The sequence below is a fragment of the Thamnophis sirtalis genome, unplaced genomic scaffold, assembly GCF_051295495.1.
Source record: "Thamnophis sirtalis isolate CommonGarterSnake01/CBP01778 unplaced genomic scaffold, rThaSir2_p1.2 scaffold_4, whole genome shotgun sequence".
Lineage (NCBI taxonomy): Eukaryota > Metazoa > Chordata > Lepidosauria > Squamata > Natricidae > Thamnophis > Thamnophis sirtalis.
Window position 1 is genome coordinate 143,150,651 of NW_028261384.1, and position 10,836 is coordinate 143,161,486.

Consider the following 10,836-nt stretch of genomic DNA (forward strand, 5'->3'; position numbering starts at 1 on the left):
GTGAGGCGTTTGACAGAGTAGATTACAGCTTCTCAGTAAGATAGAATAATATGAGACAGGCATGGATTCGTAAGTGGTCGACCGCATTCCACGTATAATCCTCAATGGATCTACATCTACAGGGAGGGGACCATTCAGAAGGGAACCCCAAATTTCCGTCTTGGGCCCAGTTCTCTTCCACATTGTCATAAATGATTTAGATGGGGGGGGGGAGAGAAGGAGAACTCATCAAATTTCAGACCACACCAAGCTGCTGCTTCTGGTGGTGGTGGTGGTGGTGGGTGGATAACCAGCACTTTAGAAGATAGGTTCAAGTTTCAGAAGGATCCTGCAGACTTGATCACTGGGTCCTATCCAACACAATGCAATTCTGTGGTGAGGAAAGTCTTACACAGGCCAAGAAAACCCAGAGATTATGGGATGGATGATCTGCCTTGCTGTGTGCTTGAAAGTGTGCGCTCCGTTTGGCTTCCCTTTTATGCACTCAGCAGACTTTAAATTATAGTCTCCTTAGCAATGGTTTTATGCTAACCAGAGAATTTGCTCAGACGCATCAACCAGTCTGTCTCCATGGTTTTCCGGCGGCTTCTGTGGACCTTGGTATTTCAGTGGCTGCCGAATTCTGTGAGGCAAAGGAACAAATAACATCTTAAAAATATGTGAGAGCCAGAATCGGAGAACAAAAAGTTAAATTTAAAACGCCACTTCCGATTCCTTGAAGACATAATATTTGCCTGGAGAAAGGCCCCCAAGCACCTTCTGCTTCCCCAGGAACACAATGCCGGCTGCCTGGCGTGTCCCAAGCTCAGGGATGCCCTTCCATGGCTGCAACCTGCCTCTTCGGCTGATGGCCTGGGGGAGGGGCAAGGAGGGCTGAAGCGAGGGTCCCTTCCCCTCCATCTAATGCCCCCCCCCAAGCAAGTACCCAACTGATGAGGTGGCCCTGAGTTCTCCACCATAACCCAGTTAGGCTTGTTAAGATTGCTTTACTCCAGCATCCTGTGTCAAAGAACCCGCAGGAGAAACGTTGAAGCTACAATGGACAGATTGTAGTTGGAAGAAAGCAAGGATTTGTGCCAAACGGAGATTTGCTGCTTCCTCTTTAATTGCAGTATTAATTACGGCAAGGCCTGGTGATGTGGTTTCCATGGCCCTCCCTTTGTTCAGGGGAGACAGCGGGGGGGGGGGGGGCTCTCCTGCTGCCTGTCCCAAAAAGCCCTCCGGGCTCCCTCTGGGCAGGATCCAGCCTTCAGGCGCTGCCCTCTGCTGGTCGGAGAGGGTTGGTGCTGCGAGCGTCGTCCTTTGGAGGCAGAACAAAGGCAGATCTCCTAGGACAGTGATGGCGAACCTATGACACGCGTGTCAGTGCTGACACGCGTAGCCATTTGGGGTGACACGCACAGGATTTCATGCGATTCATCCTCGGCTCCTGCACGGCCGCCGAGGATGAAAGAATCTGTGCTGGAGGAACGGGGGGGGGCGGGACGTGTGATCTCCCCCGCCCACACTCACTTACTGTATCGCCACCACCCCTTTCTGAGCGCATTGGCTGCTGGTAAGGCGTGTGTGCCGTGCGCACACACGTCATCAGCGCGGCGAGGGAGGACCCGCAGGAGAGGAGCGCGGGAACAGTGCGCGCCTCTCTCCAGTCAGGCCGGCACAGAGAGTCTACAAAAAAGTCACTAATAGGCAGGTTAGTTAAAGAATTCGCCCTCCCCCTCACTTATCTCAATTCACGGCAGGGCTGTGGAGTCTGCTGCTTCCAGCTCCACGTCCTCATCAACATGCCGCTCCGGCCCGCCCCCGCTATGAATATTCATATTCTTCGCCCTCGCGTCACTAGGAATATTCATAGCAGGGGCGGGCTGGAGCGGCATGTTGATGAGGACGTGGAGCTGGAAGCAGCCGACTCCACAGCCCTGGTTCACGGCACCCCAAACAAGTTCAATAATATCAAGGGCAACATACAAATCGACTGATGAACAAAGAAGTTACTAAGCAGGTATGTTAAATAATTTGTTTTTGGTTTATTAAATACAATTATATATTGCAATTATACATTTTTGTAGTTTAAACTATAAATTGCGCAAAATTATGTTTTTGTCGAAGTGACACACAACGCGAGTTATGCTCGATTTTTTGCCGATTTTTGACACACCACGCCAAAAAGGTTGCCCATCACTGTCCTAGGAGCAGCCCACTTCTCTGCCCACTGACTCCTCTGACAGTGAGGATGCTAATCCTGGCCAGAGCTGCCAGTTGCCTTCTTTAGCCAGGAAGGCCTGAAGTGGGGAGAGCGAAAGTTTCCTCAGCAGCCAGAAAGGATCCATCCGAATCACTCCATGGTAGATGATAAAAAGTGACAGCAATCTCTTTCCCTCTCTGTATCTCTCTCTGAGTCTTCCTTCCATCAGCCACACACTCCGTCCCTGTCCATCCATTGCTTCTGCCATTTGATCCCCCTCCTCCCCTCCGTCCCATTTCTTTCTCATGTTCACCTTTGATCCACTGCCGTCCCGCTGTTTTCCACTCAGCCCTTTGCCTTTTTCTGTTGTCCCTCAGCAGGGGTTAAATCTAGCAGATTCTGACAGGTTCTGGAGAACCGATAGCGGAAATTTTGAGTAGTTTGGAGAACTGGCAAATGCCACCTCTGGCTGGCCCCGGAGTGGGGTAGGAGGGGGGATTTTTAAGATGTTATTTGTTCCTTTGCCTCACAGAATTCCTTCCCCTGCTACACCCACCAAGACACCCCCACAGAACCAGTAGTAAAAAAAAAATTTGAACTTCACCGCTGTCCCTCAGCCTCCCAAGTGCCACATTCATTGAACTTTTTAAAAATTACTTTATTCTCCCGGCATCCGCTCGGCTCTCACATCAGGGAGCAGCTTTTACACCCCGGTGGCCCTTCCTGAAGAGCCCCTGATTCAGGGATCAAAGTATGATGGGAGACCTAGAACTAGTCCTTGTAGTCACAGCCCTCGAGGTTCCCATAGTCATGCCGTCGCAGTTTGGGTGCTTGAAATGACCCATTCACGGAGTCCCCATTTGCAGTCTTCGCTTCAGACAACCAAAGTCAACGAGGAAGCTGGCAGGAGGCCACACGTGGCAATCGGAGGAATCTGGGACCGGAATTCACCTTACGCCGGCAGACACTATCATTGGCACCAGGCTTGGCAGTGGGCTTGCTGGTCCCAATTACCATTGTTAAGCAAGGATGTTAACCTTTATAGCCATTTTTGCTTATTTGGACAAGGATTCATTGCTCACAATTGATGTTATGTTCCTCCAGCATTTGTATCTTAAAATGTCTCTATTAGTAAACATTCTGTCAACAATTCATGAATGCATTGACTTGATCTAGGTTTTTATATCTAATGCACCATTTATATCTACTGCGTCATTATTTTCTCCATTTTTCCTGTCAAACACAGCTCCCTTGGTCTTCAATGAATTCCCTGCAGGATCTACATTCAGCTTAAGTCCCCAAGATCCCTTGGGGGATCTTTGATGAATCACAAGGAAGAGCCTGGGGCAGAAGCTCCAGAGAGATCAATGCTGCTCCTGCCCTCGGAAAGTAGGGAGGCTGGGCTAAGTGCAGAGAGCCCATCTGGAGCTGAGGGCCAGGCTGAGTGCCGGACCCAGGCATGAGGCAGTCAGCAGGAGAGCATTTGGAAAAGAAGGCCTGGCTTGGCCAGGAGCATAAAGAATAGTTTAAGTTACAAGAAAGTGTAGGGTGGCTGTCCCCAGTTACAGAACAGTGGAAGGAAGGAAGAGCCCCAGAAGGTGGGGGGGGGAGTCTTTTTCACTGACAGTGTGGCGATGCGATGGCTGTCTGCCAAGAATGCTACCCTAAGGGATTCCTGCAATTGGCTGAAGTTGGACTAGATGATCTCCAAGGTCCCTTCCAACCCTGACATTCAGTGATTCTGCATTCCAACCAATATACAGACCTCTAAGGACACCCCAAGTGTTCTTTGTCTATTTGTCCATAAGCCCCTTAAGCAGCCATCCACATTTTCTCTGCTCCAGGTAGAACCGTTTGCTAAACCTCCCGGTGTTATTCTCCCAGAGGCTTCACTTCCATCGTGGGCCACTCTGACGGTATTCCACAACCAAACTTCCACTCCCCATCCATGAAAATCATTCCACAATTTCAGACCTTTTTTCAGGAGTTAAATCCAGCAGGTTCTGGAGAACCAATAGTGGAAATTTTGAGTAGTTCAGAGAAACGGCAAATGCCACCTCTGGCTGGCTCCAGAGTGGGGAAGGAATGGAGATTCTGCAGTATCCTTCCCCTGCCACGCCCACCACGCCACACCACGTCCACCAAGCCACGCCCACAGAACCAGTAGTTTAAAAAATTGAATTTCACCACTGTCTTTTTTACTTTATTATACACCATACCTCTCTCTATGAGCTTTGTCACTGTCCTAAACTCTTGAATGACCAATAATTAAAAAAACAACCACATTTACATGCTGTCTGCCTTTATGTGGCTTCCCAACCCCCCTCCCATCTTGTATCTTATTAAGCATCTTCCCAGAAACAATTAGCAAATGGCTGCCCCTGTAGTTTTTGAATTGGGGAATGACGCACCCTTTGACTTTACCCTCAAATTATATCGCTTTCATTTTTAAAACAACTTTTACTTTCCATCAAAATTGTTCTGCATTTTCTCTACCTCTTGAAACCTTAACACATGCACTGCTCTGACTGCATCCTTTGCAACTTTCTCTTTCTAAATGCATCATACAGATTACTTTCCCCTTTTCCCACTTCCTGCAGCAATCATTCTTATATGCATTTTCCCTTTACCCATTTTATTCCATTATTCCCTCAAACATCCCTTTTCAAGCCTTCCATGAATGTAATTCTACACACATCTATGGTGCTAGAACACAGTTAACTTCACTTGATTCAAGCAGCATCCCCATTCTCTTTTCTTGTGTCCATTTTCAGTTTATTCTTGAGCAAGATTAACACAGTGAATGTTGGTCTTGAGTTTCTCTTCCTGCACATTTCACTTTTTTTTGTTGGGAGAAATGTCCTTCTGGGTTCAGCTCCAAGTGGGGGAAAAGACACTGGAAACACGGAGGCTGCTTGGAAAGATGATTTAATGGTGGACAGGACCACATGGCTTGAGGTCCTGGGAAAAAAGGTGATGCTTCCAGATGTTGGGTAAAGAAGAGCGTGAAGAAGGGGCTTGCTGGTTTTTTTAATACTCTGTTCGGCCCCACCTCTCTGTTTCCTGTTCCTGTGTAAGAAATGTATTCTGGTCAGTTGTCAGACTCCCATGGGCCATGCGGGGGGGGGGGGGGAACTCTCTAGGCTGTGTTTTGAGTCCCAAGTTTTGTTGAGTTCCCAGATGCCATGTGGTGAGTTTCTGTAGAAAAACGAATCCTATCTTTGTTATTCAGAGTAAACTAGCTCAGGGCCTCTAATAGCCCATTGAGAAAGGTGGGGGCTATTAGGAGCGGGTCTGTTTCTGGAACCCTAAAAACAAGTTTCTCCATTTCTTATCCAGATAAATATAATATTCTGCCCTTTCAATATTTTCTAGGATATTTCATTCTTCTGGGGGGGGGGTGTTGCTAACTTCCTACACTTTTTTTCCTTTTCTCGTCTACGTCTATTTTTATGATCCAGTCTTCCCCCCACCAAGAAATGCTCTCTCCCAGTATCCTCACTCTGGTATCTCTCCCCAATTCTCTCTTCATGCTTTTCAGTGCATTCTTTCTTTCTTCTGCAAATACAGAAACAGGCTTGCTTAGGCCACTCACAGAATTTGGAGCAAGAGGGAGGGAGGGGGGGAGAGAGGGAGGGAGGGAGGGAGGAAGAGAGGGGGAGAGAGAGAGGGAGGGAGGGAGGGAGAGAGAGGGAGGAAGAGAGGGAGAGAGAGTGGGGGTGGTCAGGAAAAAAGGCTGCCTTCTCAAACTAAGAGGAAGAAAAAAAACGGCTGGTGGTGGGAATCAAATGGGAAGTGGCAGTCAGAAGGCGTATCTATCGCAAGCCTAGTGGGAAGAGCCGCCCTGCCCCTCTTTGCTCTCAGGTCCTGCAGAGCCCCCCTGGCCGAGCAACGGGGAGGAGGGGCCAGCCGAGGAGCGGGGCAGGAGCAGCGCCCCGGAGGCCGTTGGGGCCGCTCCCCATTCCGCTCCCATTGTCTGACGCCCGGCCAGGAGAGCAGGCGGGAGGCGCTAGGGCCCGGCGAGCCTCACGGCGGGTGGGCTTCTATTGTCTGGCAGCCGCTCCGCTCAGCGCGGGGAAAGTGCTCCGTTCTTTGGGTCCTTCTCGGAGACCGACCTGGCCGAGGGGCGCGAGCGGTGCTGGGCGTGAAGGAAGGGCTCCTCCCGCCTCGCCCTTCGCGCCTCGCCCTTGGCGGGATGGGGCCGCCGCTACCGCTCCTCTGGGCGCTGAGCGGGCTTCTTTGTGCCGCCGCTGCCGGAGAAGCTCGCGGGACGCGGAGCTGCGCGGAGACCCGGCAGGCGCTGGCGAGCCGCGGCTTCTCTCTCGCCTCGGTCCCGCCCACCCTCATCTCGGGTAAGGGCGCTCGGGCGGAGAGCTGCTCGGAAGGCGCCGCGGCCAAAGTTTTCTGTCCTTCGGGTGGGGGGTGGCCGAGCAGCGGCGATTGGAGCGCCCGGAGATTCCGCCTGTCGCGCTCCAGGAACGGCAGGCTGGCCGGTCTTTGGCGAAGGGGAATCCTCCCGACCGTTCCCCGCCCTTCCCGCTGCTCCGCTCCGACGGGATCCGGGCGAGAGGAAAGTCCTGCGAGGGACGCCGCTCTCCTCTTTTGGGCCACTTGCCCCCCCCACCATCACCCCCCCGCCCCCACTGAAGGCTCCGGGGAAGAGGAGGGGGAAGGGCTGGTGGGGGAAACTTTTGCCCAGGGTGGAGACTGAGGGAGGGCGAGGCGCTTCCCCTGCGCCCCCCCCCGCTTGGCTTCATCCCAGAGGCGGATCCTCCTCCGAGGGGGAACCGATCCGCCTGGAGCCTCCCCTTCCATTCCCGCAGGAGAGCACCTTCGCATCTGTCCCCAGGACTACACGTGCTGCGCCAGCGAGACGGAGGAACGGCTGAGCGAGCAAGGGCAGACGGAGCTCCGGGCGCTCTTGGGGGAGACGGGCGCCTTCCTGCTCAGCACCTTGAGCTCTCGCCAGCAGCGCTTTCAGGGTGAGCGAGGGGAAGGAGCCTCTCTCGGGCCCCCTTTGCCCAGCTGGCTGCTCTCTCTCCTTTTCCCTCTCCCCTCCTCACCCCCCGCCCCACCAATGGGACCTAGAATAGTAGGCTCGGGAGGGGAGCTTGAACCCCCTGCTCAAGCAGGAGACCCTGGCCCCTTCGGGAGTCTCTCCTTGGAAACCTCCCCTGATGGAGCACCCAGAATTTCCCCAGGTAAGCCTTCCCCACTGTTAGGAGATGCCTCCTCCCCTTGAGGTTGGGTCTCTCTTGAATCTCTCTTTCCACCCCTCCTTCTTGTCCTGCCTTCAGGGGCTCTGTAGACAGAGGACGGTTGCCCTTCCTTCCCTTCTCCTCACATACAGGCCATGATGCCACCCGGGTCGCTTTCCCACCTGACACCCCACCCCCCCAGAATTTCAGTGGGCAGCTTTCACCGCTGGCATTGCCTGTTTGGCAGCCTCTCCCAGGCAGGAGGGGAAGAAGAAGGTGCCGGTTGGGGTCTTTCTTTGGGCTCCGCTTAATCTCGCTCTGCTTGGTGTTTCTTCCAGACTTTTTCCAGGAGCTTCTTGCTGGAGCTGAGCGGTCCCTGCAGGCCATGTTTGCCCGTTCCTACGGGCGCCTTTATTTGCAGCACGCCCGCCTCTTCCAGGGACTATTTGTGGAGTTGCAACATCAGCTGAAGGGGTCTCGGCCCAGCCTAGACGAGGCCCTGAGTGACTTCTGGTCTCAGCTTCTGGAGCGGATGCTGCCTCTGCTTAACCCCCAGTATAGCTTCCCAGAAGGGTACCTGGAGTGTGTGGGGCGCCAGGTGGAAAGCCTCCGTGCCTTTGGAGACAGCCCCAACCAGCTCCGGGTGCAGGTGAGCCCAGCTCCTGACAGGACAGCCCTTTGGCTTGGAGCAGAAGCGTTGGCGGGGTGGGAAGGGCACTGTCCCACTCACAGTGGCCTGGCAAGGAAGGCCTCAGTCAGAGAGAGCCAAAAGGGGGAGGAGGAGGAGGAGGGAAGCCCTTCCCCTCTTTGCCCTGCTGCCCCCTCAGCCCCACCTTCTATCTTGTCACATCATCTCCCAGTCCGTAAGCTAAGCTGCGTGAAGGCTTCCTTCAGGCGCTGGAGTAGCCTGCATTGGGAATGACCATGGGAGATGTGAGCGGCCTCCTGCTCGTTGGGCGAGCCAGCCTCTGCCACAGCCATGCCCACCCCAGGGTGGGTCCAAAAAGTCCCTTGCCAACGAAACAGAGAGGCCTGCCTTCGTAGGGACCTCTAGGGCTCCGTGAAAAATAAGGACACCCCCTCCCCCAAACTTGAAATGTTGCCCCTGCCCACCCCGGCACACAGGCGTGCAACGAGACCTTCATGTATGCTGCCGTTAGGGTGCAGCTGCAGTGGTGGCTAAAAGTTTCTGCACCCTTTTGAATTGCTAATACTTCTGCATAAATACGACCTAAAGTGTCCCCAGTTTCCCACAGATCCTCAAACTAGATAAAGGGAATTAATTTGTTGAATGAGCGCTGTCTCTCTCTTTAGCTTTTAGGACTTGTGTGTAAAACTGATCACATTTTAGATCATGTTTCTGAAGAAAAAAGGACAATAAGAGTTCACCAACGTCTAAGCGCCCTTGAAGAGTTTGCCCCTTGTGACTGCACCCCGAAGCCTCTCCCCCCGTTAGATCAAAGCCCCCTTGCTCTGGCCCCGTGTTTGAGGGCCCTTGTGGGTGAGCAGGGCTCCTCTGAGGCCTGGTGTCGCTTTCTGTTCCCGCCCAGGTATCGCGGGCTTTCCTTGCTGCTCGGGTCCTTGTTCAGGGCCTGGGCACAGGGCGGGACATCGTTGCTCAGGCGGTGAAGGTGAGTCCTTGCGCAGGTAGGAACCAACACTTTCAGGGTGGCAGCAGGTGGGGCTAATGCTAGAGAGCACCTGGAGCCTCAGGAGAGAAGGAAGACAGGCTTCTCCGCAGGTTCTCCACAGGGGCTGCCTTGTGTGCAAGCAGTGCCACCAACCCCTTGGGTGAGGGTCCCCTCCTCCCTTGCAGCTGGAGGATGACCTAGCCCCTCCCCCAGCCCTCCCTGTCATTTCTCACCTTCCTGGCCACTTCTAATGGTCTTCCCTTGTGGCCATGTCAGCCGCAGTTCCACAGGAGCCTTTCGGACCCTCTGTCCTCCCCCAGCCCTCTGGCGATAGCCCATTTCTCCTGGTTCTGGGCCAGGATGGCCTGCAGAACAACGAGAGGGGCGTCCTGTCCAGATGAGCTCCTTTGGCCCTCTCTCCAGGCCTGACCCTGACTCTCCCTTCCTCCACCCTTACGCAGCTGTCTCCCACTGGAGAGTGTCTACGGGCACACATGCGCCTCTCCTTCTGCCCCCTGTGCCGTGGACTTCCAGCCCTCAAACCTTGCCACGGATTCTGCCTCAACGTCATGAAAGGCTGCCTGGCGAGCATCACAGAGATGGACGCCGAGTGGGGGCGCTTCCTGGGTGAGCACGCAGGGCAGAGAGGAGCAAACTTTGAGGTGGGAGCAGGGAAGCTCCTTTCCAATGGCAGAGAGTTTCCCGAACGGAGGTCGGAGGGTTCCGGGACTGCTGTTGGCCTTTCCTCTTGCACCTCCCTGGGACCGTGAAAAGTCAGTCCATTGAGGCCACCATCTCTCCCTAGCAGAACCTCGATGGAAGGGTGCATGGGGCAGCCTGGGATCCCCTTAAAGCAGGGGTGTCCAAACTTGGGAACTTTAAGACTTGTGGACTTCCCAGGATTCCCCTGGCTGGGGAATTCTGGGACTTGAAGTCCACAAGTCTTAAAGTTTCCCCGGTGTGTGGATGGCGAGGGCAAACATACCTTTTTTTCCCTTCTTTCAAGATGCACTGACCCAACTGGCAGAACAACTCACCGGACCCTTCAATTTTGAGTTGGCGGCTGATTCCATTGCGGTGAAAATTTCAGAGGCCATAATGTACCTGCAGGAACGCAATATACAGACATCGGCTAAGGTAGGAGTGAGGTTTTCCACATTGGCTGTCTCTTTTTCCCAACAGAATTTCTGCCTGTTGTATAGCTGGCAGCCTAAAATGCAGGCTCCGCTAGAGACAGAAATGACAATTTTGGAGAAAAGATGGAAAGAGTGTGCGAACTTCCCAATCCTTTAATTTGTTTTTTTCTCCTCATCTTGCCCCAATAAGACTTTGCTTCTTGGTGGGGGGGGGGAGAGAGAGAGAGAGAGAGAGAGAGAGAGAGAGAGAGAGATTCATTCTTCCTACAGTGTCCTAAGTAAACACTTGGAAGGGCTTCCTCAGATGCTTTGTGGGTGGACAAGAAGCCCCAGAGTATGAGAATGATAGTCATAAAATTTCATTTTGTTTGGGAGAGCTAAAAATACCAGAGCCTGGTGCCTTATAATGCATTAGCTGGTCTCACAGACACCTCCGGGCTCTCGGTGTCTTTTGGCCACCCTGGGCTAACTGTGGTTAGACGCCTTTCACGATCTCCATCTAGAGGGGACTCACAGAAGGCCTGCTGTGGCTGCCTCCTCCAGCCTCCCTTCCTCCTCCCATGAGGCCGAGTGCCTCCTTAGAAGCAAAACCTCAGCTTCTTCTATGATTCATTGGCATGGACTTAAACCCGTCGTCATCCATGCTCTGCCTTCAGGTGTTCCAGAGCTGTGGCAACCCACGTCCG

General features: G+C 53.4%; 1 protein-coding gene across 1 annotated transcript in view; it reads left to right on the forward strand.

Moving 5' to 3' along the window:
* The first annotated feature begins 6,380 nt into the window (after positions 1 to 6,380).
* The window catches only part of GPC2 (glypican 2), a 5,867-nt gene continuing 1,411 nt past the window's right edge, over positions 6,381 to 10,836 (forward strand). The window contains exons 1-7 of the mRNA XM_087715054.1: positions 6,381 to 6,537; positions 7,009 to 7,167; positions 7,722 to 8,032; positions 8,934 to 9,014; positions 9,476 to 9,641; positions 10,021 to 10,151; positions 10,807 to 10,831. Of these exons, the coding sequence (XP_087571180.1) occupies positions 6,381 to 6,537; positions 7,009 to 7,167; positions 7,722 to 8,032; positions 8,934 to 9,014; positions 9,476 to 9,641; positions 10,021 to 10,151; positions 10,807 to 10,831 (1,030 nt within the window). The remainder of the gene's footprint in view (positions 6,538 to 7,008; positions 7,168 to 7,721; positions 8,033 to 8,933; positions 9,015 to 9,475; positions 9,642 to 10,020; positions 10,152 to 10,806; positions 10,832 to 10,836) is intronic.